Below are 26,649 nucleotides of genomic sequence, written 5' to 3' on the forward strand. Positions count from 1 at the left end.
TGGACTTCATAAAAAAAAAAAAAACACATGACAACAAGCAATACAGACTATTAAAAAAAAATCCTTTAAAAACAAAACAAAGCTTAGCTAAGGGAAATAACTTACATGCCTCTCAATAATGTAGAAGTTATTTCCCTTATTCAAAATCAAACCCAAAAAAAAAAAAAAATTATCAATACTTAATTGAATACTTGTTCATTTTTAATTGATTCATGTGTTGTTAGTTACTAATATAATTGTTTAACATTTCAATTTGATCCGACAATGACTGTGGGAGAAATAACGTGTTGAATTTTCAAACTGACGACTCAATTATCTAAACGGACGAAATCCTACATATTAAGCCGTGTCTGTGAATACTGAACCATTAAATCTCCCTTGTTTGTATCAAACGAAATAATTACTTCTCATTAATTGATTGACTAACTAGTTGTTTTTATTGATTTATGTTCTGAGTAGTATCAAACAGTCAAGTACAAAATGTCCTTCTGTAGAAGAACGGATTCAGTCGGCTAGTATGTTACAAACAAAAACAAGATTACAAAGAGAGGCCCCCGTCGAAGTCGGATCCCCGTCGGATCTGCATATTCGCAAATAATATTCAAGAGGTGATTTAATTTTGATGTAAAATGTTTTACACGTTTCGGATGTTCCTTCAGAGTTGAAGATAATTACTTCCTAGTCCAAACCTCCCGCAGGACGACGGAGATTGGGAGCGGGCAGGGTTTGAACCCTGGGCCATCCATAAATCTGAACGACAGTCCAGCGCGCAAACCGCACGACCAGGCAGCCATCCGATGGTCAAAAGTAATAATGTTTCAAAGATTCATTTGCCGTAAATTTAAATTTAAATTTAATAAAAAATAGTAGATTAGTTTTAGTATATTAAAACATTACAATATTGATCAAAACGTTTGGAAATAAAAATCTACACTTTTTTTTACACTTTAAGTTTAGAAATTGAAATTCTACATCTTAATCTAGTCTATTTTAGTCTAAACTAGATCTTCTAAAATAATTTTAATTAGAATATAAATCCAGATCTAGATATACTGTAATAAAAATCTAGATCTAGTTTAAAAAATCTAGATTAGATCTAAATCAAGATATCATTCCTTTTTTAAACGCGAGTCACATAACGAGGCTTAATAAACATTACTATGCCGAGTTCTTTTTTCATTTCGTTTGAAGAATTTATTCCATATAACGTCAGAGGGAAAAAAAAACACTACGTCACACGGCCTAGCTAGACTAAAAATCGCCTTCATCTATAAGAGCCATTTATCGAGTGTTCATAGACTTTGGTGCACCGAGTGCGTTCTTTAAGCATTTCATTTAAAGAATTCATTCCATATGACGTCAAAGGAAAAAAAAACACTACGTCACAAGGCCTAGCTAGACTAAAAATCACCTTCATCAACACGAGCCATTTCTCGAGTGTTCATAGACATTGGTGCACCGAGTGCGTTCTTTTAGCATTTCATTTAAAGAATTCATTCCATGTGACGTCAAAGGAAAAAAAAACACTACGTCACACGGCTTAGTTAGACTAAAATATGTTTTCATTAATACAAGCAATTTTTCGAGGGTTAATAGACATTGGTGCACCGAGTGCGTTCTTTTAACATTACATTTAAAGAGTCCATTCATATGACGTCAAAGAAAAAAAATTCCATTACCTCACAATAGGCTAGTACCGGTACCATAAAAAAAAATGTCTTTATTTACACGAGATATTTAACGAGGGTTCATAGACATTGGTGCACTGAGTTCTAATAGAATTTATTTAAAAAGGATGGTTTTTGCGTTTGGTCTGTCAGTCGGTCTGTCCGTCATCTTGATATAAAAAAAACAACTAAAAGTTATTAAAAATTGATTAACCTTTATTTTACGCTTCAAAACATCGCAATAATTTTTAGGTATGAACACAATTGAAAAGTTTATATAATAGATTGTTCCGGATGTTTGTATAAATAGTAAAAGAAAAAGAGAATTTCAGATAAATGTAATACCGTTAATTAAATTTTTTGGATGGTCTCGTATAAAAATTACATGTACTACAGCCACGTGGAGAGATTTTCACACCTTACTTTGGTGTTTGGATTCTGTTTTCCTTAAAAATCGGAACATAATATTAACGATAATTAGATTTTTTAATGTTTTAGGTAGAAAGTTAAATGTACTGTAAGAGAGTAGTGAGTTAAAATATTTTTCATAAAAATCCGTAAAAACATTATTTCGTAAATGAGAAGATTATTTGTTTATTAATTAGAAGAGGGAGTTCAAACAATTATTTGGCGTTAGTAGATTTTTAAATAAATTCGGAAATTTCTGGCGACGATTTGTAAGAAACAAAATACGGAACTTTCTTTATCGATTACAAAACTTCTATGTTATGTTTTACAAGAAAATTAAATGTCTAAAAAGTAATTTTCAGTAATCAATTCTAGTAAATTACTTTTTTTAAAAGCCTTATGTGATTTCAAACAATCATTAGGCATAATTCATGTTTTATAAAAACAATATCCGGAACATTTTTACACTTAATGAAATATAAGTCAGTATAGAGATTTTGATTTAGCATTAATATGCTATTTACTTAAAGAACGGAACAACATATTATTGATAATGTGTTTTTGCAACGTTTAAGCATGGAAATTGAATGTAATATAAGTTAGAAGAGCAAACAAACATTTGTTGGCGTTGATTAGTTTTGCACAAAAAAATCCGGAACAATCAATTTTAGATACTTAAAACTATTGAGATGTTATGGGAGGAACATTAAAGGGTAAATCAGATTTTCAATAGCTTTTAGAGTTCTAGTTTTTTAAATCTAATCGTGACGGACAGACCGACCAACAGACAAAACGCACAAAAATAAGCTTCTTTTATTCGGATGGGGGCACTAAACAAAAAATAAATAAAATCTGATTTTTAAAAAAAGTTTAAGGAATTGGTTTAGCACCTGATCATGTTGCGACGTTACGCTACTGCACGAAAATCGCTGCATAAAAAGTCCATTTAAAAAAATGTGCGTGATATTTACATACAAAGTGCATTATTAGCCTTTATAAACAAACAGAAATGTTTTCTTTTAATTTTAGCAGCTAGTTGACCAGAAAAAACGTCTTTAACTATTATTTATATTTGTTGTAAACATTTCCTGTACATTTTTAAAATATATTTGACTTAGTGATACTAAAAATACACAAAAATTGTCCATCTTTGTTAGCATATTGTAACATTGCCTCCCTTACATTTACGTAATTGTTTTAGAATTGGTGTATTTTTATGAAAAAATCGCTTGCATAATTAATTTTATAAATTAAACGGTTTGCTTTTAGAAAACCAAAATTAGCCGTTGCACCTAAACTTTTCAAGCCGGATTTAATGATGAAATAATATTTTTCATATCTCTTCTAGTTTTCGAGATCTGAGTGTGACAGACGGACAGACGGACATTTTGCACAAACCTAATAGCGGCTTTTTCCCCTTACGGGGGCCGCTAAAAATAAACGTTACCTTGTTAAAAGCGAACAAACATGTTTAAAGTGCAAGGGAAATATGTGATAAGCAAGCTTAGCATTAGCGGTGCTAGGAGAAGGTATAGACTGGATGTTTTTTTTCAATGCAACAATAATTGAAGAAACTAAACCCAAGTCTGTGTTTTGAAATGTTATTGCTATTTTACATATCCATAAAAATATCATAAATCAAAAAGGGGGCAGGAGAAAATAAGGATAAGAAGGGTGACCTCTGACCCCATAGATAGGTTTAAGAAAGTTTAAATATGAGATAAATGGCTCAATTAAGATACAATTATCTTACATAAATAAAAAATAAAAAACTAACGTAAATAATCCAGGTTATGTGTTGTTAGCTGGCATACTTTCAAGAATGCTTGCTACCTTTTCGCCTGGCGATTAGCTTTGACTCTCAAGAATAATATCAGAACCGCAAGGATTACTTGAATATCTTTTAGAAATCATGGACCCGAATGAATCTGATTGTGTTGGAAACAAGTGGAAACATACACACAGTTTTTTATTGTGTTCCCCTTATTTCGAAGATTTCCTGGTAATGAGCAATAGCGTAGCTAGGCACCCGTTGTGGGCCCGAGTTCAGGAATATGTTTGCTTCCGTTAACTAAATGGTTGAGTCACCACTTGAGTGTGTCAAAAAAACAACACAAAACAAAAACAACAATAATGGAGTCATCCTGTATATAATAGATTAAGAAATAGACTTTTGAATCTACGGATTAAGTAATGCCTTATACAAATATGGCGGAGTGGTAAATGAGTGGTAAAACGGTTGGCTTCAGAACTTGGGGTGGGGGGGGGTGAAGGGTCCCGGGTTCGAAACCCTGTGAAGACCGGTGTTTTTAATTTTGGGATTTTCAGGGCACCCCTTAGTCCATTCAACTATAATGGGTACCTGACAGATTGGTCGTTGTGCTGGATACATGACAGCCTCGTTAACCGTGAGCCATACAAACATGATCTGCCCTATAGATGGCATGGTCAGAGCCAGAAGTTACATTGTCATTACACTCAATTCTTGCAGGTCTTCTTTGAAGTAATCAACAACTACCGGGTGTTTTATATTGTAAAGTCTTTTTTCCCATTACACACATTTACATAAAGTAATTAACTACATATTACAATTATTTAACATTATATAAAAAAATATAGTTCTATCCCCATCTATTCCCCATCAGACCTTCCTATTTTGCGTGGCTGAGAGGCCATAAACCGCTTGCCTTCGAACCCTTTCAGCTGCCATCCCCAGCGGTTCTGCTAGAGGTTTGGACTATGACGTGATAATCTTTCATTCAGAAGGAACATACGAAACAGTAAAACAAACAAAAATAACGGTTGTGGATGCAGATGTCATAGTGTGGCGGGAAATCTAATGACATAACATTAGAAGTATTCAGGAAGAAAGAATTATTTGTCCAGCACAAGAGATATCGTTCAATAACTTCTAGAGCGCGTGAATGTAGTCGGGTAACTTCTAGAGCGCGTGAATGTCGTCGAGTAACTTCTAGAGCGCGTGAATGTCGTCGGGTAACTTCTAGAGCGCGTGAATGTCGTCGGGTAATTTCTAGAGCGCGTGAATGTCGTCGGGTAATTTCTAAAGCGAGTGAATGTCGTCGGGTAATTTCTAGAGCGCGTGAATGTCGTCGGGTAACTTCTAGAGCGCGTCAATGTCGTCGGGTAACTTCTAGAGCGCGTGAATGTAGTCGGGTAACTTCTAGAGCGCGTGAATGTCGTCGAGTAACTTCTAGAGCGCGTGAATGTCGTCGGGTAACTTCTAGAGCGCGTGAATGTAGTCGGGTAACTTCTAGAGCGCGTGAATGTCGTCGGGTAACTTCTAGAGCGCGTGAATGTCGTCGGGTAACTTCTAGAGCGCGTGAATGTCGTCGGGTAACTTCTAGAGCGCGTCAATGTCGTCGGGTAACTTCTAGAGCGCGTGAATGTTGTCGGGTAACTTCTAGAGCGCGTCAATGTCGTCGGGTAACTTCTAGAGCGCGTGAATGTCGTCGACTAACAACAAATGTCACCTAGTTTTTCAACACAGTTTCACGCAATACATATGCAGGTCAATCAAAACAAGCACACACTATCACAATTACTTCGCTACAAATAGACAAGGTAACCCACGGAAAAATAGCGCCCCTCCTATATCCAGCAGGCGCTTCACATCAATAGCAGTTTTAATCCTTTTATAAGCATGTCGGTAGGTCAATAAAGTTCTAGACATTGATGGTAAAAGATGACCCCCCCCCCCTGCCCCTGGCTTCGGGGCTACCTTATCGTGGACTGTAGAAATGAAAGCTCTGTTATGGCAAAGATTTATCTGTGGATTATATACCACAATATCGTTGTGAGTAGTTTTAATGTTGCCCTTTATTACTATTGTCACAGGTTTCTTATTATATTTATACTTATAACTCTGCAGAATCTACCTTAGGTCTCGATACGTCTAGGTGTCCCTGGTTCAGTTCTAGTTAACGAAATAAAACAATTAACCCACTAGATCAAACACATAAACTTTAATCAGCTTTACTGCATATCACACCCGCTGGTTTCTGTCTGACAACAAAACACACTTCCGGTCATTCGCGCAGATTGTAAAAATAGATTATACATGCATACACACATTCATCCGTGACAACTATCATAAAGAGAACCTCTATATAACACTGGCTACCTTGGTGATATCTCTGTGACCTCATTTCTGTTTCCCCAGCCTCTTTGTGAGCTGTTTTGGCAGTAAAACTTTTGAGTTAATTAGCTAACGTCAGTCAATGTTAATGAACTCTGGCGTTAGCTTTTCTGGCCAACAATTAAACCCGGTTATCATCGAGACGTTTTTACAACATAAGTGTTGAAAGTTGTTGAGTAAACATGCACGACTCAGTCACGTCTGCTGTTACGCAAGTGAACATCCGGGCATCTTTACCTACTCCCAGTACTTCTAATGACACACACTTGTTTCAACTTCAAAACAAAATATATATTTTTTTAGTAATTATGTGGTACTAGTTTTACAAGATTTTTTTTTAGAATGTAAAAACTATACAATAGGTTTCTCTCAGGTAGACCACTAAATAATGAAGCTAAAAATAGCACCGCGCTTCATAAGTTGTCTCCCTTAGCATCTATTCATAGATTTTTTTTTTTCTTTTCTAAAGGAAACCTCAGAATTTGCGCTATTCAGTTTTAGCTTTATCATCATACATTTACTTTAAAAATTTACTAATGAAACATCATACTCTTCAAAATATGATTATTTTTTTTTATGCATTTAATTTTTTTTTCTAGTTGTAAAAGAGATTATCTGCATCAATAAATTATTAGATGGATTGAATAATAATAATAAATAATAATAATAATGCATAGGATAAATGAGTGTGTTGATTGTTCAAGGCAGAAATCTTATCAATCTACCACAACTACCACAAGATCCTGCAAAGATGTTTGGATAGCATCAATAACTATGTACAGGGGCGTAGCTAGGGTGGGGGGAGGAAAATTTGAAAATCCCTGGCCCCCAAATGAATGTTTTTTTATACTAAAAATTAAATATTGCGCAAAATGTTTGCATTTTAGTTAAGCTTATTTGGGGATTTTCATCTATGGCAGCGGTTCTCAACCTTTTATGCTCGGCGACCCTTTTTACAATCCCCCACTCTGCTGCGACCCCCCCCCAACACACACACACACATACAGCAATAGACAATAACAATTCATATTTTTGATGGTCTTAGGCGACCCTTGTCAAATTGTCAATCGACCCCCCAAGGGGATTGTGCCCCACAGGTTGAGAACCCCTGATCTATGGTGAAAAAATAAACAAACTATAAAATTCTAGCTTTTGGCTTGTCTGGTGTACAGAATATTATGATAAACTGATTTTATTTTAAAGTTTAATGAGAATTGTTTTTTTATACTTTTTATCACAGCTGAATGAAGTTTTCTAAGCTCTTTCATTTGTAAATCTTTTATTAATTTTGCAAGGCCATATACAATTATTCATCACCCATAACAAAAATAAATCAATCGAAAAATTTTCAATCTCACAGATTTATTCTTGTTAGTATAGACCTGTTATGAGATCCAATTACAATTAATATAAGCTTTCATTTTATTTCGTAGGTAACATTGAAGGTCAGTTCACCGTCCTTGACATTGGTTTATCAAGAAAATCTCCACTAGATCCATATTCTCATATTTCTTCCGAATGCTGTATCATTGTTTTTATGTCACGTCTTTTTCGTAACCAAAATAAAAACAGGGTAACTCTCCCATGCCACCCAGAATATGATGTTTTCATACTTAGCTGAATAAGCTGGTGATGGCTTTTGGGAAAGGGGTGGGGGGGGGGGAGGCTATCTTCCTTTGGTAGGACTGCTGCACCAGCGAAATTGTAAGAGACACCAATTTAGCCAATAAACTTCTAAAAGCTACAGGCAGCGTTCGCAATGAAAGTCATCAAATTAAATGTAACAGCCTTTATGTTTGGCTTCAGTCAAGTAAATGAAATTACATTTCTACACTATTTGTTGACAACTTGCAAGAATCAACATCATAAAAGTTTTTTCAACACTTTATTTGTTCAAAGCAACAGCAAACAGTCAATAATTTTTTACCATGGTCTCAAAAAACAACAACATCCACACACAGAATTAGGTGACAAATATCAGATCACTAGATCACTGGCCTATGTAAGTCTCCAAAAAATAAACTATTTAATACCCTTGATTTTCAATAAATTAATTATAACTAAATGCAGTGCATTAAATTAATATTTAAATTGTTGGACAAAATATTTTATGACGTGAGATTGTAACAATATAATAAAAATACAACAACAACAAAAAATGATATGTTCAATTACAATTATTTATACTCCTTTATGTTGCTAAATGTTGAGTATTGTAGATATAGTAACATTTTATAGGGCAACTAGGAGCTGGCGAACCTTAGGCAGCTTGAAGCATAAATTGCTATAACCTGGCATGCAAATGATTCCAAGCTGTATTAGCCATTTGCTGTTCCTTTGGACACATCAGCTGAGTAAGGGGTGAGAACTACTGTGTGCGTGACATTGTTCCAACCATAACTAATGCCTAGGCATTCATCTAGTTATTCAAAGCCCTAACCTCGATGAAAATTTGCTCTCGGAGATGAAGCGTAGTTGTTCTACAACTGAAGGAGGCCAACAGTATATGTTAAAATTAATAAGGCAGTGATTTGTAATGCAGAGATCATCTAAGATAATTGTCTGGTTATTATTGTTAAACTTGTATTCATTTCTGTCTAGAGATATATAATATCAAGCCTGTCTGTCAATATATAATATTTTGATCTGTTTAATATTTGGCTAGGTCAATAGCCTGACACTAATAACTATGCACATATATTTTATCCCTGCTTGAATAAAGTTATGATTTCTCATTTGTATTATTTTCAACATAACCGCATCCAGTTTTTAAATTGTCCCAAAGCCAAAACACCATTTTTTTTTTCCGCACTAACCAAATCTAGAATAACTATGTTCTTAAGTTGGCCAAAGCTGGAATAACTTCTTTGTAAATGTCAATGCCTTTCAAAAACACTTTTTCATTCAGGAACTCGTCGTTATCATGCAGTAAGACTGGGGTGTTGTTCATGGGAGAGAAACCAATCATATTGAGTCCAGCCTAGAAACAAATAAAATGACATGGGAGAGAAACCAATCATATTGAGTCCAGCCTAGAAACAAATAAAATTACATGGGAGAGAAACCAATCATATTGAGTCCAGCCTAGAAACAAATAAAATTACATGGGAGAGAAACCAATCATATTGAGTCCAGCCTAGAAACAAATAAAATTACATGGGAGAGAAACCAATCATATTGAGTCCAGCCTAAAAACAAATAAAATTACATGGGAGAGAAACCAATCATATTGAGTCCAGCCTAGAAACAAATAAAATTACATGGGAGAGAAACCAATCATATTGAGTCCAGCCTAGAAACAAATAAAATTACATGGGAGAGAAACCAATCATATTGAGTCCAGCCTTAAAAACAAATAAAATTACATGGGAGAAAAAAACAATCATATTGAGTCCAGCCTAGAAACAAATAAAATTACATGGGAGAGAAACTAATCATATTGAGTCCAGCCTAGAAACAAATAAAATTACATGGAAGAGAAACCAATCATATTGAGTCCAGCCTAGAAACAAATAAAATTACATGGGAGAGAAACCAATCATATTGAGTCCAGCCTTAAAAACAAATAAAATTACATGGGAGAAAAAAACAATCATATTGAGTCCAGCCTAGAAACAAATAAAATTACATGGGAGAGAAACCAATCATATTGAGTCCAGCCTAGAAACAAATAAAATTACATGGGAGAGAAACCAATCATATTGAGTCCAGCCTAGAAACAAATAAAATTACATGGGAGAGAAACCAATCATATTGAGTCCAGCCTAGAAACAAATAAAATTACATGGGAGAGAAACCAATCATATTGAGTCCAGCCTAGAAACAAATAAAATTACATGGGAGAGAAACCAATCATATTGAGTCCAGCCTAGAAACAAATAAAATGACATGGGAGAGAAACCAATCATATTGAGTCCAGCCTAAAAACAAATAAAATTACATGGGAGAGAAACCAATCATATTGAGTCCAGACTAGAAACAAATAAAATTACATGGGAGAGAAACCAATCATATTGAGTCCAGCCTAGAAACAAATAAAATTACTTGGGAGAGAAACCAATCATATTGAGTCCAGCCTTAAAAACAAATAAAATTACATGGGAGAAAAACCAATCATATTGAGTCCAGCCTAGAAACAAATAAAATTACATGGGAGAGAAACTAATCATATTGAGTCCAGCCTAGAAACAAATAAAATTACAAAGTCCTTTAAATAACAGTTATAATCCTACAACATATTTCAAAATAATCTGTTTCTATATTTGGGAAACACTGCCTTATACAAAGAAACTACAAACCATAGAAGCTTCAAGTTTAATACTACTTTAGGTAACTTATTGCAAACTTGGCCTAAAAAAAATCATTTTGGAAACAAATGTTTACCTTTCTGAAATGTCTGCTGTCTGTGCCCCCTGGAAATATTTCTAGCTCCAAGTCAACATTTCTGAAAGAAAGAAATAAATTTATAATTTTAAAAAAATTGTTATAAAGTAAAAAGATAGCATTGTAAATAAAATTTCTTAATTTAATTTTATCAATTGACACTCTGATTCACCCGACTCTTATTAATCTCATTGTCAGGGAAACTAAAGACTTGTCAATCGTGTATTATGTTTATTTAATTGACTTTGTATAGCACATAAGCCTGAGTCAACATAACATTAGTGACAGAAAGTAATCTGTGAGACATTTTATGCTATCCTTAGAGGCTCAAGGAGGAATAATGGTATAGCGCTAAATTGCTTGACAGAGGGGTCTCGATTTCACAATAGAGGGGTCTCAGTTTCACAATAGAGAGGTCGGTTTCTGAACACTCTGATTTAGGGATTTTTTAGTATGCCCTTCTAGTCCATCCAACTCTAATAGGTACCTAACATAAGTTGGGGAAAGTAAAGGTGGTTGGCAAATGACACCCTCATCAATGATTGGCTGTAGAAACAAATGGCCCTTATAGCATCTGCCCTATTGATCACAAGATCTGAAAGAGTACTTCAGATACTCAAGAGACACATAATGCCTACATAACAAGTAATCTTCTTTGTATTCACCCATCACTAAATAGCAGGGCCGGATTTAACCATTGCGGAGCCCTATGTGATACGGATTGCGAGGGGCCCCAGTTTGGGTCGGGATACGGGTAATAAGTAAAAATTAAAAGTTTGTATTAGAAAATAAATTCATCTTGGCATTTTATTCATTTTTTACTATGTACAGAATTACTTTACAAGCCTTGCGTGTAGCGAAGTCATACAGTATATCATTAAATTAATATTTCCTTCATAGATCACGATATCAGTAGCAAGAATTACCAAAAGTTTAAATCTATCTTCGAGAATTGTTGACATCAAGTAATTCTTCATTAGTTTAAGGCGCGAGAAGCTTCTTTCACCAGATTCCACAATTATGGGTATTGTATAATGCCGTTTTTTTTTAAACATATAGGATTGGCGTTTTTCATATTGAATGACAATATTTTTTGTCTATATTTCAGAAGATTTTTATGAGTTTTCAAAAGATTTTAATACTTTCAGATTTCCAGGACTTTTTTGTATATTTTGCAATTTCAGGAGATTTTCAGGAGCTCCTGGTAAATCAGGAGGCCGCAGAAAATCTAAGCAGAAAATTTACACATACAATTAGCATGGGGCCTATGAAAGCCTAAGGCCGGCCCTGCAAAATAGCCACAGGTCAACTAGTTTTTTAAATTCTGTATCATAATTGCACATTCCTTACTCCATATGCTAGGACAAATTCATAAAAGTGCTCCTTCTTGCCTACTGCCATTACAGCATTGAATGGGTTGCCTGAATTGCCCAGGAAAACCAATCCCTTAGCAGAGTTTGCTTCAATATAACATACGGGATTAGATTGACACTTGGATAAGCATAAGGTGTAATTATCTTCTCTATTTAAGGAGCACCTGTAATTTATAAGATAAGAATATAAGATCCTGTATTACACTCTACAGTTTGATTACAGCAGTAAAATAGAAAATGTTTGGCTTCTGTACTGGTGAGCTTAAATCATTGTAAAAACTGGAGTTTTTTTGTTTTTTTTGCAAATTTAAACATCCCAAGTCTCACAAGCTCGGCAAGGTAGTTTGCAAATTAAACATTAGTTTGTGCCTACATACGAACCATTATTAACTGTCATGCAGAACAAGGTGAACTGATCATCCTCTGTACCATCTATATGTTCCAAAACCTGTTTAATTGCAATCTGTTCAGTGAATACCTGACGCATATTGCTTACAAACTATTTAGTGAATAATTGAATACTTACAATTTGTCACAAGCAGACTTGAAGGCAGCCCACCAAGGATTTTTATCTGTGACATCTACTGTCTCCTTCATGTAGCCTTCCTGATCAAATACATCCATAAAACATTATTTACATTTGGTCAGCTCCCCAACACAGGACAAATAATTTATCTAGAAATCTTAACTTCAGTGTGAATTATCAGCTGCACTGTTTTAAAAAAAGTCTATAAAATGACCAGAATGACCACTACTCACTTGAATAAACTCCATAGTCACTTCTGGCCCAGCCTCTCGACACCACTGTTTTAACTTTTCTTTAAATGCCTCAAAATCTTCAGTAGGTGGGATCCTAATATCAAAGGCTGAAAATATTAAATAAAAATTCAATGTGCAATTTTTGACAATCATACTATCAATAACATTTTTAAAATCTAATACAGAACACAACAGAAGACCTGAATATTTCATTTAGATGTAATATGTCAAGACCTCATGAAAACACTTCTAAAGGTGAATAAATCAATGAAAGCTCTTATCAAGATTTCAAGCTGTACCGACAAGACCAACTTATAATTGTTCGTGTCAAAACAACACAACAGAATAAAACAACACATTACGGAAGAAGAAAATTGGAGACTAGTGAAATTAGCCCAACAGAGAATGCTGACTATGTCTTTTAAAGCTATGTTATCAATCAAGAAGCCCTAACAAGACACTTGCCCCATAATACCTCTATAGAAGAAAAAACTATATGGAGAGCTGCCCAATATGAAAATTATTGCGCAGTTCATGTCAGATATTGGACATCATGTAAACCCTCCAACAATTAATGAAAATGCACAAGAAAATAAAATGAAAGAGAGACAATAAGTTGAAAGGTCAAAGGTTGGACAAGTTGTTGAAGAACAGTGTTTCAAGGACAGTTTTCGGTCTACTTCTAATATAAACCACACATAAAAATATAAAGAATTAATAGTAAATTTTTTAAAAGTTACACACAAAAAAGTTGTGTTTTTTTTTTAAATAATCAGAAAGCTGAATGTGTGTGTCTGTAAATGTGTTACACTTTGTGCAGAAAGGTTAGACGGACAAGCTTGTTGTGTTTACTTTACTCACTGGCACTCAGTTCTGCTGGGACAACGTTCGGCTGTACACCTCCCTACAAAGTAAGCAAATTGTTAAACACAAAATTAATTCATAAATTAATTATGAATTCATAAACTTGATATAAAGCATTTTTTTATTTAGTAGTCAATAATAATAATGGCAATGTCTTTGATGCTGAAGATTTAAGATGCGTGCAGTGATTCACATGACTATGCAGACCCAGTTGTGACCTGCATATTTTTCTGCACCTCGTGCAGCAATGCCATTGCCCACTAGCAGTCTAAGTTTTCTTTCTGTCTTCTGGGCCTTTCCTCGATAATGGCTTTTCTTGGAGTCTCAATTTTGGTCCTGCAGCCTTTGTGTGAGTTCTCCAACTGTCTTTTTCATTAAAAATAAAGCAAGTTAAATCTAAAGTTTACTTCAGCCTATTAGGTGAGATGAATTCCAAAAATGAGGTAAAATTAAAACTTAAATGTCCAGAAAATGTTTTACTTGCTAATTAACTCAAAATTAACACAACTAGTCTTTTAATTGTTCTGCCTTTAAGCCATAATTTAAAATGGGCTATACTGTGGTCATGCTGGAAAAGTACAAGAGAATAGAAAACTGGAAAAAGTTGGACATCAATCTTTAAAGTGGTCAGTTGTTAACAGCCCAAGCATTAAGCCTTGCAGTCATTTTTTTTTTTTTTTTTTTCACTTATCACAAAAGTTCCTATGATAAATGTAAATTAAGTTTGAACTAAGTTTTATCATTTTTGACTGGACAAAAAGCACTTGCATACATCTATAACATTGTCTATTTTGATGTTTGCTGGCGGCCTTCAGTCATAGAACAACTATGGTTCATGTAAATAATGGCAATGCTCTTCGCTTTCGAAGAATGAGACTGGGTGCATGTAATATAGAGCTAAATGAGATTAAAGCCTGCGCTATAGTCAGAACATTGCCCAAATAACCGTGTGGGGTCAGCAGCGGCTCAAGTTCTTCCAGGGGGTAGTACTGTGCTCTGCAAGCTGGCTAAAGGTCACTGGCTTCTGACCTTTGAAGTTTAAACTCAGAGTTTTCCTTTTCCTGGTGGGTAGCCATCCAAAATTAATGAGCCACTTTTCCCCTGAACCTCTCAGGTTAAGGTGCCAGTTCCCTGCCTTAGCCCTTTTTCCTGTCAGTGATAACAGTTTTACCTGGCTCACTATCTGAGCCTCACATGAAGGTTAGGAATTGGACCGATTGTCAGATGATGTTATGAAGATGTCAAGATTTATAGGAGATTCTTTAACTGCTGATGTTTCTAAATAAAAACATATGTTTGTTTCATTAGACAATCACTAAAACGCCAGGTTAAGTATTCATCTCCTTCGAGTCTACCTGGTGATAATTCAACACACGTGTGTGAGAGAGAGAACGGTAAGGGAGAAGTGAACACTGCCAACGTCTTGAAGTATTTGAAAAACACTTTTCTTCTCTTAACAAAAACAACATTTGCAGCTTATGGGATACGAGAACTATTGATGATAATATTCATAAGAAATGACTGGTGTTTCCATTCAAACAATCATGATCCTGACTGTGCAGAGAAATGAGTTTTAGATCATCATTGATAATTATACTCAGAATACTTACGTAAACTAAATAGAAAAGAAAATGCAATATTAATGATTACTATAAAACAGATTTTACAGTTCTAATTTTTAGTAGTTGAATATAGTGAGCTGTAGTAATAATAATGTGTTTTAATTTTGTTTACCAATAAGAAAATATTTTTTTTTTACATAAAACTAATTTTCTTTTCTAACATCTTCTCAGAGATGTATTTCCCAACAAGATATTTTTTTACAAATATCTTAAAAATGTATTTATAAACCTTTAAATATTTCTAATTCTATTCTGGTGGGGAGCGTGGTTGAGAGGCCAAGTGCGCGAGAACTTGGCTTGTCTTGGCTACCTAGAAGTGGGTTCGAGGTTCGACACCCGACTTGGGCAGAGTTGTGTTTACTGAGTGCCTAAAGGCAGCACGGAAAATCAACTCCTAGATACCCCTCCCCCCACTGGTCCACAAATGAGATTGGACCAAAAGCGCTCTGAACATGCTATAAGCATGAAAATAGCGCTATATAAAAGCTATAATAATAATAATAATATAAACTGAAAAAAACCCAGCCTTTCCTATAAATATTTAAAAAGTTAAAACATTTGCTTAACTAATTGTTAAAACAATCTATACAAAAATGGCGGCTAAATGCCAAAGAAAGTTGTCAGCGTGTTAATATGTTCCATTACCTCCAGCATTGTCATATTGACAGTATACACGGAGCCAAGTTTGCCATTAGGATCACTTTTCAACCTACATAGAAAAAAAAATGTTTAACCAGTTAATATTTTACTTGATATGTTTTGAAGAATTTCGTTGACCCTTGAGCTGAAGGATGTTGTCTTATTAGAATCAATGTAATGTTTCATGAATCCATATTAAAACTACCAGACCGGTGTACCACTTTTTCTGTAATTTTAAAAATAGACACTATGCCAGTGCACTTTTTTTCAGTACTTGCTTATTTTATGAAAAAATAAGTCAGTATCTAAAAGTAAACAACCAATTGTTTTAGCGCCACAAGTTTAGCTTTGCAAATGGCTGCCCCATGTGTTATTATTGAATTGGTGTGGTTTTTACATGAAAATTTGCAATAAACATGAACCACGCACATAATAGGTCTAGGCTTGTAATAAGCCTAAAGTTCATCAATATTTTAGTTGATTTAGACTAAGGGGTCAGAATTTTATTAAGAAAAAGGTTTCTATTACAATTGAATAATACTGTGAGTGAACGATAAGAAAAAAAATCTTGATTTTCATTAGATCTAGAACTTGAAAGATAGTAAGCAGGGGGGAGGGGGGGGGGGCCTTCAGGATATAGGGGAAAGCTTGTTACAGGGGGTCAGGGCTGGTAGTGTTAAATGTAGACAGTGATTTTTGATTTAAGCACCACTACTTTGTCTGAGCAAGAAAGAATTTAAAAGATTTTTATTTTTTAATTTATTATCCTGTGGTTTTTAACCATGCTTTCAAATATACAAAAGATTTAAAACTTTGAAAAATTAGTAGAGTACCTTCAAAAATAATCAAAAGTCTGTGTTCTTCAGTATTTAATAACAACTTTGTTAAGACCATATATTGTTGTTTATGTGCTTGTTATGGAATTCATTTGCATTGGCAAGAGAGTTTACAAATGAGCCTTGTCAATGTTGAAGTTCGTACTTGGATTTCACCAATTAGTTAAAATAGGTCCGCAGTGTGCATGCTTTATAAATGTGTGTCTGATGTAGTTGAATTTTTTTTTAACTTTCTCTAAAACGTTGGTTTACACAAATCCTTTTTTTTTTTTTTTTTTGTTTAATGAAAATTCTCTTGGAATGAGCAAGAATTAACAAATTGTAGTGACCTACTTTAGTTTAGAGAGAAGGTTAGTTTTGTACATAAATATATTGTGTATTGTTTTTAATGACGGTAAAAAAGTAGTTACTAGCCAGTCAGATGAATGACGTTGCAGAATACGGGTACTTGATAGGAGAAGAATATGGCTAGGGCCTGTAGCGAGATGTATGGTGAATAGACTGCTAATTAAAACGACAGGAAAACCACCCCCATCTGTAATTAGACATCAGTTGAAGTCTTCTCAAGTTTTATTAAGTAAATAGTTAATTGGAACTCACTCCCCATTGATCTCAGACAGCAACATGCTATACCACTTTTAAGAAGAACATTAAGAGCCTACATTTTGTTTGTTAACAGCACTTTATAAATAAAATTATTATTATTATTATTATTATTGTTGTGTCCCTTGGATGTGTTCGGACTCACATTTAGAATAAGTGAAATAGTATCAAACAGACAACACACAATCCCAGCTACATATTTGAAAATAGTTAGCCAGGTTAATAATGCATTTATGAGTCAACTTTAGATGGTGATTAAGATGGTGAATAAAAGAGATTTACATGATAAAAAATGGTTTGATTCATTACATCATTATAGACATAAATGTGTTATGCCAAATGTGTAGCAAGCACAAGTGTTGAGCTTGTCAACAATATCGAAAATATTGAACATTATAAAGCAACCATTTTTTTTAAAATAACTACTCACAATTTTTCAACTATATATTTTAGTTGGGGTGCAATGTGGTGCTTGAATGGCAGAGAAGTTGTTTGAAGTTTGCTGATCAGATCATTTTAAGTGTGTTAGGAAATAAATTCAACTTGCCTTAAAACTAAGGGGATTTTAAAACTTACATAGTGAATTTAGCTAGGTATTTTCCACAAGACATTGGCATTATCAGAAACACTTATATACACAATATGTGATAAAATATTTGAATAACTCACAAAATGAAGAAAGTTCACTTACTTAGTCTCTTGTTCGTCTCTCATTGCCAGAAATTTGTTCATCATGTATTGCTGAGGATTAGCGAATTTAAAAACTTCACTAAATAAGCCAGAAATAGAAAACTATGCAATCAAACATTTGGTGCATCAAATTAGCATAAACCTTTATTCATTATACATTCAAAGTAACTAGTTTGAAGTGAAAGCTAAAATATACCTTATGAAAAAAAAAAATACCCCTTTTTAAACTATGCAATCTATAGGGCAGATGATGTGAAGGTCATCTGTTTGTTTGGCCATTACAAAGACCAGCAACATTTACTTTTACCCAATAATGTCATGTACCCATAAGAGTTGGATGAACATAGGGGCTCCTAAAAATCCAGAGTTTCAAAATCAAAATAAACACTTTGAGATAAGCGCACCCTGTGGCGATTACTGCTCAAACTTCCAAGCCAAAATCGAGGCAATTACCATAGCACTACAGACAGTGGAAAACAAATTATATGAAGGAGTGCAACCACCATCAGATATTGTTGTCTTTACAGACTCCCAATCTACTCTGCAAGCACTTAACAGCAGCACCTCAAACAGTCCAAGAGAGTTGACAACACTCATTGTGATAATCCATCAGATGATATCAAAATTAAACATCAATATCACTCTACAGTAGATCCCTGGACACATTGGCATCATGGGAAATGAAAAGGCAGATAAGCTATCAAAGGCAGGTTCATCTATGGAACAACCAGATAGACCTCACCCTAAGGTCAATGTTAGTCAACAATCACAAAGAGGAGTGGCTCAACCAATGGGCATCAGGAAACACAGGCAGAACCATGTACAAAGAAATGACTACGCCTAACAAACTGGACAGTATTAACTTCCTCCCCTGCAAAGAACAATCTACAATTTTCCAACTAAGAACAGGACACACACCACTATTAAATTACCACCTGAACAAAATAAACTCCACACAACTACCCCTTTGCAGACACTGCGCCCACCCCTTTGAAACCGTAAACCATATCCTCTTTGAATACCCCTCCCTAAACCACCTTAGGCAGACCCTACTTCCACTACAGCCCAACAGAACCAACACCCTGTACTGCAGTGCTGAACAACTGAAGAAAACAGCACACTTTTTTTCCTTGGCACAGTCTGCAAAAAGAGCTCACAGCTCAGCAGCAATAAAGCTGGCTAGAAGAAGAAGAAAATCAAAGTCTTCATGAAGATTCAAACCCAGACCCCTAGGTTTGCAAGCCTAGCACTTAACCACTCAGCCAACATGCCCCCTAAACAACTTTAAAATGCATAAAAGTTAATTTTTATCTTTTGCATTTTCACACAAACAAATTACTTCCAAGAAACATTAAACTGTTTTCATAAAACAAGGGTTTGGATAAAATTTGATGAATTCAATTGTTTAACTGACAAAATATTATTTACCTAACTAAAAATTATCAGAAAATATTATTTATCTAACTAAAAATTATTTGACGAATGCAAATGATAAAAATGTGTCTAAAACAAACCATGGATTATTGGTTAGCTAAATGAAACAGTTCTTACTAGTTTTTTGGCAGCAGTATTTTCTATAAACGCCAAGCCATGTCCAGGGTTGCCCTTGCACAGAACCTTAATCCCTAGTTTGATAAATGATAAGACAATGTCAGAAAAATGTCAAAATCATTAAATAACAAAAATTATCAGAATATTCAATATTATAAATTTATGAAATCCATTTAGATAAAAAAAAATAACATAATATGTTTTAAATGCAGATGTTGCTACACATTGATAATGTTATGTTTGTATCATAAACCAGATGGTCAAAAACTTACACCAAATAGATCGTTCGCCATAAAATACTCTCATTTTGCTCCCTGGGTTGGCCAGACCTTGAGAATAAATTTTATACAAAATGTAAGCTTTTATAATTTATACATTTGTATCAGAGATATATTTAAAAAGAAAGTCTTTTTGAATATACACAATTTAATTGTTATAAAATTAGTTATTTTAACAAATATATTTTACAAATTTTCAGCTGATTGGATTTAAAAGCAAGCTATTAAATGGATATTAGGACATCTAGATGACTTAAATAGAGACTGGTGAATAAGAATGCTCTAAAATTAATTGAGAAATTTTTCTTTAAGAAAAAAATCACATTGACAGTAAATTTAATGTTTGGAATTTGAAAACACCTGAAATGTAATACATAGTTATAAAGACTTAAGGCTGTGCAGCTGAATTAGTTCTAAAATATTTAGCTAAACTGGTGCAATATGATATTTACAAGATAAAGATTAATTTCAATGATTATTAAGGACAAACCTTCATCCAATCCAAATTCTAAGTTTAAATTTTTGAACTCTTCGGTCTTTGAAAAACTTTCAGCTGGATGGCTACCAATTTCTTCATCTAAGTAAAGAAATGAAACAATTAAATTACATTAGGAAATAAAAAAAAAATGTTTTGAGTCTGACAAAACTATATATTCATACCCACAGACCTATATATATTATACCTAAACTGGACAAAGACACATTCACATTCGATCATTATGTGCATAACTCTTTTTTTATGCTGTAAGGGATTTCGACCTTAATCTACGAATATCGATCTTTACTGTCTTAGAAAACTAATGATCTTTAGTTTTCATTGTTAGAAATAATGCAACCCCATTTTACAGATTTTACATGGCATGGGCTATTAATAACATAACTATGTATTCATGCAAAACTATGACATAAAACCATTTCCTTTTAGTTTCCATTGAGATAATGTTTGGACAACCATAAATCTAAATAATTCAAGCCTGTCGATTATAATTATCTTATGATTTTAGATTGTACATTTAAATATCTAGATTCTGAAAATGCAAAATAATAATTTTGAGACGAGGGTGCTTTTATTTACTTTGCTCAATTACTCAGACTAAACATTATAATGATTATTAGTATTAAATGTTACATAGGTTATGGCTGAAAAAAAAAAGTTTTATTTCAAAAGCTACTTTACAAAACAACACCTTGTTTCAGCTTTTTGAAGTTTTTCACATTTTTGCATAGTGTCCAGTCTAGGTATAATATATATAGGTCTGTGTACACACCACTATACATAGCTTGTCAGACTAAAATAAAAATTCCTTCTGCTTTTTGCAAGCTGCACTATATGTTAACATGACTATGAAGAGTATAAAGCCCCCACCTGAAGTGAACAAAAGATGGAGAGTTCTCAGAAACTGTTGCCCTTCAGCTTTTAGTTGTCTTATAGCTTCAAGATACCTACACAATAAATAGTTTAGAAAATTATCTTATTTTTTATTGATGGCATTCAAATAAAAGAAAATTCTGTAGTTCAATGTGTAATTCTGCTAAAAAAAAAAAGGGGCAAAAAAAGGAAGAAAAAAAAACTTGAATACAATGTAATTCTGGCTACATCAGATGACTTGCTTTGTTCATATGTTTTTTTGTAAAAAAGTTTGACTTCAATCTGGACTTTGCCCTCCCCCATCTCCCCCTTTCCAAAATTATTTTGTAACTTCATGATAAGCACTAAACATGAAAGTATTCAAGTATTCAAACTTTTCACATTTCTGACACCAAAGTTTAACTAGTATTTGACAGAAAGAAAAGGAAAAATTAAAAAAAGCGTTAAGAATTCATTATAATAAACTCTTTACAGAAAGTTAATCAGAAACATTCAATAGTTAAAATGAATATAATTAAAAAAAAACTTACCAGCTTGTTACACACTTCATGTCCTTAAAAAAAAGTTACAAATACATAAATTAATATTGGTGAACTTGTTTGAAATTTTAGTTTGATGCTTAATCCTAATAATTTTAGAACTGTGATCAAATGTACCATTACAACTTGTCTTTATTTAAAAGTTAATGTAAAAATATATATTTCTAATCATGTTCAATTAAAAAGAATGTCAAACTGCATTTCTAAAAAAAAAACTGGCTAGTTGTGAAGTGAATATGAAGTAAACTACCTGTGCTCCTCTAGCATAAATGTTTCCTTTTTCATCTTTATGGGCACTGAATGGTTCGTACGTCCAATATTGCTAGAATCAACGCAAACAAAAAAATACATTTCTTTATCGCAACACAACATTTGTAAAACAGAAATTGATTACAAAGCATGCCAAAATAAAGATAACTTAATGTATGTCCAATATTGCTAGAATCAATGCAAACAAAAAAATACATTTATTTATCACAACACAACACTTGTAAAACAGAAATTGATTACAAAACATGCCAAAATAAAGATAACTTTATAAGTGCAGGTTGCTTAACAAGTAACATATGGTGCTTCACAACACGAGCTGGATCATATGAACATAGAGCTATTTGAACTTTTAAACTTCTGATACAGGATTGGATTTTTTCTTTATTATTATATGCTGTTTTGTATAGAAAGTCTCCATGCATCTCTAGCATCTTCAATGCGCTCTAGCAAATCTCTTTTGTGGCATTGTGGGAAAAATGTGTATTGATTCGCTACCCATGATCATAAAAAAAATTGCTTCCACTGGAATTCAATTTGGACCCAACAGGTATTTGCAACTTATCCATATGCAGGTTTGTAATAAAAATTACAGTTAAATTTTTTAGAGAGACAAGGTTTCGTCTTCCTTTCTTCCTGCTGTAGGGGCACAGTGAGTCAAGGTTTGGCTTCACCTATGCAAAGTAAGAACAACCAGACAATGGCCTGTTCTGCATAGGGCTATTTAACTACTGTGCCTGATAAGCCTCCACCATGGTCTCATGTTCTCCCAGAATCTGGTGATTTTACTGTAATTTGTTCCCACATTCAACATTTTTTTACTTCAATATTTTAATAAAGGTTTTCGTAAAATAAGATTGTTAAAATAGTGTTTACAATTAATTACAATACTTATCTATTTCACTTACTGGGAACACTGGAACTACATCCATATGTGATGTCAATAAAACAGATTTGAGTTCAGGGTCAGTGCCTTTCCAGGTCATTAGCCCCAAAGGTCGATCTTTAATACCACTCTTTAATCAAAGAGAAAATAAAAGTCAAAAATTTTTTTTTTAAATTCAAGCCTGAACTATAAAAGTATTAAAAGTGTTTATGAAATGTTTCTATTCTAATATAAAATACAACTTTAACTTACTTCAAGTACACGAAAGTCTAAACCAAGCTCAGCGGCTTGTTTACTAAGAAATTCTAAGGCAGCATCTGTCAATAAGGAAAATAATAATTACATGAAGGACTAATAGAATAATCTAGAATCTATTAGATACAATATATAGGCTTAATTTAGATCCAGTAATCTAGTCTAAGTAAGTTAAAATCTACTATAGAGAAAATATAATGATCAATCTAGTAACTAGTAAGACTGTTACTGTTCAATCTACTCCATAGATCTAGATCTTTAAAGATCTCTAGACTAGTTATTCTAATCTAGCTAGACTAGAGTCTAATATATAGTCTATAGACTCTATATAGCCTTACCTTAGCTAGACTAGAGTCTAATATATAGTCTATAGACTCTATATAGCCTTACCTTAGCTAGACTAGAGTCTAATATATAGTCTATAGACTCTATATAGCCTTACCCACAACCCGTCTGCTGATTTGTTCCCATGCTATTTATTGTTTATTTTGCCATGGACCACCAGGCTGTCTCATTTTTTTTTTCTTACTTATGAACTTGGATCGGCCCATAAATTCAAGTATCACTTTTCACTTCCCCCACCCCAAACTCGCTCCACCGTAAAAATAGTCATATTTTACACTATCTGACTATTCTTCTGCTTTTCAGTTCTTATTTCTAAATACCTTATATAGGTTCTATATATTTTGGTGTGGGCACATTTTACTTTCAGCAAATCGTAATGTTCACATAATACTCTGGCCGTACCCCCCCCCCCCCCATTATTGTTTTTCACACTTTTTTTAGAAAACTGCGCACATTTCAGCTATCCCCTTTTTGGCCTGTTATATTCTAATATATATGATATGTTTAATTGGAAAGGCCCGATTTAAAACACCCTCCCAAATGCACTCACTTCTGAACTGTTGATCAATTTCATGTACCACTTTTCTCTCCCCCACCTCAAGTTTTATCTAATGGGCAAGGTCTGCTTTACAATGCTACTCCTCTAAACCATATATATATAATTAATATAGAATCTATTATTACTGTAACTATTAGTAGTATTACTATTTTAGTCTAGTATTATCTTAATCTATTAAAAATTATATTTATTTTTTTTATATTAGATACTAGATCTAGATTGTCTAGATAGTCATAATTTGATAACTAGATCTAGATAATAATTATAGATCTATAAAATATAATTTAAATTTAGATCTATATAGTAATACTATTATATATTTATAATCTTATTATCAAATTATGATTCTAATCTATCACTATCATTCACTAGGACTATGTAAGTATCTTAGTATGTTACAGTTTTACAGTATCATGAGTGAGTATGTAACTCACAGTCACATACATAATATTATTAATATCATTTAATATGTATGATTACAATGATTAATGATTAGAATCTTTGAACGTTGACTTTGAATCAAATTTTTATACCGATCTTTAACATCTTATCTATTTTTCTTACCATAATTAGGAGATGGTTGCATTGTATTAATTCGTAAATATTCCCGAAATCGACTAACTGATGCATTTTCTACTCCTTCCATATCTTAAAGGGTTAAGAATCTTGTCTTGATGTTCTAAATAAGGATTCACAACAGATCATAGAGTAGAGACAGTAGAGAAATATGTCAAAATTCAGTCAAGACTAGTGATAGTTTAACCTATGAACTCAGGGTTAAAGTTCAAATGTGAAGAGAAGTATTGTCTATTCATGCTTACCAGTATAACAAAATGTTCTTAGACTACTTTAACGTACTTGTAAAAAAAAATGTTTTCTAATTGTTTGTATTTAAAATGCGTGTACACGTCTTCAAAATATTTTGTTATGTAAACTAATAAATTTAGATATGCCACACCGTATTGGATGTTTTGCATAGGTCTAAACCTCATGGCTACGCGTAACAAAAGGAGCTCGAACTCTAACCCAGATACAGGTCAGGACATTTTTTTCACTTGGGCTGAGAGTTGTGTTTGATACGAGAGAGAGCGGGGAGGGAAGCCGCCCCTTAGCGCTGAGGAGCTGTGTCAAAATACTACCAAAAATATCAACCAAAACTCATTAAACTTTTTTGAGACTTCAATGGGACGGAGAGGGGGGGGGGTCTGACTCGGCATCGCTAAGCATATAGAGGAAGCTGGTTGAAACAATTTTGAATGACAACTTTTCCAGTGCTTTATCACGAAATGTAATACAGATTGTTGTTTCGATAAATTCTTTTAAAACGCTTGGCTTCCAAACCAAGGGTCTCGGGTTCGAATCCAGGTCAAGAATGACACCCTCTTTAACCATAGATTACGTTTACATCATATTATCTTCCCTATAGATCTGAAGGTACTTAAATTTCCTTTATTGTTTCCTTTATTTTTTAAAATTTACTTTTGCATTGCTTACTAGATCCCTTCTGGACTTCATTGAAGGTTGCGGTGAACGCATTGACAACCTCCATCACGCTCCTGGCTTGCTATATGTTGCAGACGACTAGACGGTGTAGTTCATATTATAGACAAAAAAAAATTGTTGGTGGGATATTTTACGATTAAAAACTAGACCAAAAAAAATGAAGACTTAGCCTACATAAAATTATGCCTAAGCAAATGGAGAGAGAGAGGGGGGGGGGGAGGAAAGAGAAAGAGAGAGAGAGAGAGAGAAAGAGGAGGGGCTTTTAATGCTAATGTCACAAATCAGATAAAGATATATAAGTGAAGTTTTGAGGCCAATTCGGTCAGGTCCGTCGTTCGAATCGTTGTCTCAGGTGATATATGCTTCAGCGCCATTTTTATTGACCTTTTTTTTTTCTAGATGACAATTGTACTCTGGCACTTCTATAAAATGTTACATGTTATGTTGAAAAAAATAATAAAGGATGCAAAATAACTTTGCACAAAGCTAATATCAACTCACTCCGTCTCTCTGTCTGTCTGGTAAGCATTTTGTACACATTAGTTCTCTCCCCTTCGCCTCCCTTACCATATGCTCGGATTAAGGTGAAACTTTCAACAATAATTCATTGCCTCTAGCGGGACACATGAATTGATTAATTAGTGGTTTTAAATTATTTTTGTTTGATATAGAAAAGGTAAAAATAATCTTGAGATACATGGTTGTAAATGTGCAGTTCTTTCCCTAAATAAAATTATTTTTAAATATTTTACAAGAAAGAAAACATAAAGGGGCATGTTTCTAGTTAGTCCTTTAGACTAGACTCTAGTCAAACAAGCAAAAGAAAAAAAGGCGACTTCTTAAAAGACAAACCATATGCAAGGGAAAGAACAACTATAATTACTGCCATTTTTCTGAAAATCTCCCTTCCTGCCATATAAAACAACATTAACTATATAGTACTAATTGGTTAAATAATTGGTGAATTTTCGGATTGATTCGTGTAATGTCATAGGCTATGGATAATTTTGCAAAATTTCAACTTGATCCGAAAATGGGAAATGGGAGAAAAAACGTTCCAAAACGTAATAAGGGGATTAAATCCATATATACATCCA

General features: G+C 33.6%; 2 protein-coding genes across 3 annotated transcripts in view; one reads left to right on the forward strand and one right to left on the reverse strand.

Annotated features, from left to right (window-relative positions):
* LOC106075197 (neuromedin-U receptor 2-like) overlaps positions 1 to 26,649 on the forward strand; it is a 181,631-nt gene that overhangs the window by 33,002 nt on the left and 121,980 nt on the right. The window lies entirely within an intron of this gene.
* Positions 7,574 to 24,824, reverse strand: LOC106052798 (aminoacylase-1-like). 2 transcript variants are annotated; one of them, XM_013208255.2, is made up of 16 exons: positions 24,614 to 24,823; positions 23,143 to 23,207; positions 22,913 to 23,020; positions 21,988 to 22,059; positions 21,729 to 21,751; positions 21,196 to 21,272; positions 20,320 to 20,406; positions 19,824 to 19,880; positions 19,552 to 19,625; positions 18,002 to 18,051; positions 15,878 to 15,941; positions 13,608 to 13,650; positions 12,747 to 12,853; positions 12,514 to 12,593; positions 10,615 to 10,675; positions 7,574 to 9,211 (listed from the first exon to the last, which is right to left on the reverse strand). In XM_013208255.2, exons 1-16 carry the CDS (start codon positions 24,693 to 24,695, stop codon positions 9,062 to 9,064), a joined length of 1,200 nt encoding a protein of 399 aa, XP_013063709.2. In that variant the 5' UTR covers positions 24,696 to 24,823; the 3' UTR covers positions 7,574 to 9,061. The 2 variants fall into 2 exon arrangements, with proteins under 2 accessions (XP_013063709.2, XP_055881693.1); XM_056025718.1 differs by lacking the exon at positions 7,574 to 9,211 and adding an exon at positions 10,205 to 10,255 and having other exon boundaries at positions 24,614 to 24,824.

The sequence above is a fragment of the Biomphalaria glabrata genome, chromosome 4 (assembly GCF_947242115.1).
Source record: "Biomphalaria glabrata chromosome 4, xgBioGlab47.1, whole genome shotgun sequence".
Classification (NCBI taxonomy): domain Eukaryota; kingdom Metazoa; phylum Mollusca; class Gastropoda; family Planorbidae; genus Biomphalaria; species Biomphalaria glabrata.

Excerpts from the sequence above, each read along its gene's own strand:
- LOC106052798 (XM_013208255.2), bottom strand. The coding sequence starts at position 24,695 with ATGGAAGGAGTAGAAAATGCATCAGTTAGTCGATTTCGGGAATATTTA. Across the intron at positions 23,021-23,142 it reads TAGACTTTCGTGTACTTGAA|AGTGGTATTAAAGATCGACC; the intron begins GTAAGTTAAAGT and ends CTTTGATTAAAG. Across the intron at positions 9,212-10,614 it reads ACAGCAGACATTTCAGAAAG|GCTGGACTCAATATGATTGG; the intron begins GTAAACATTTGT and ends ATTTGTTTCTAG.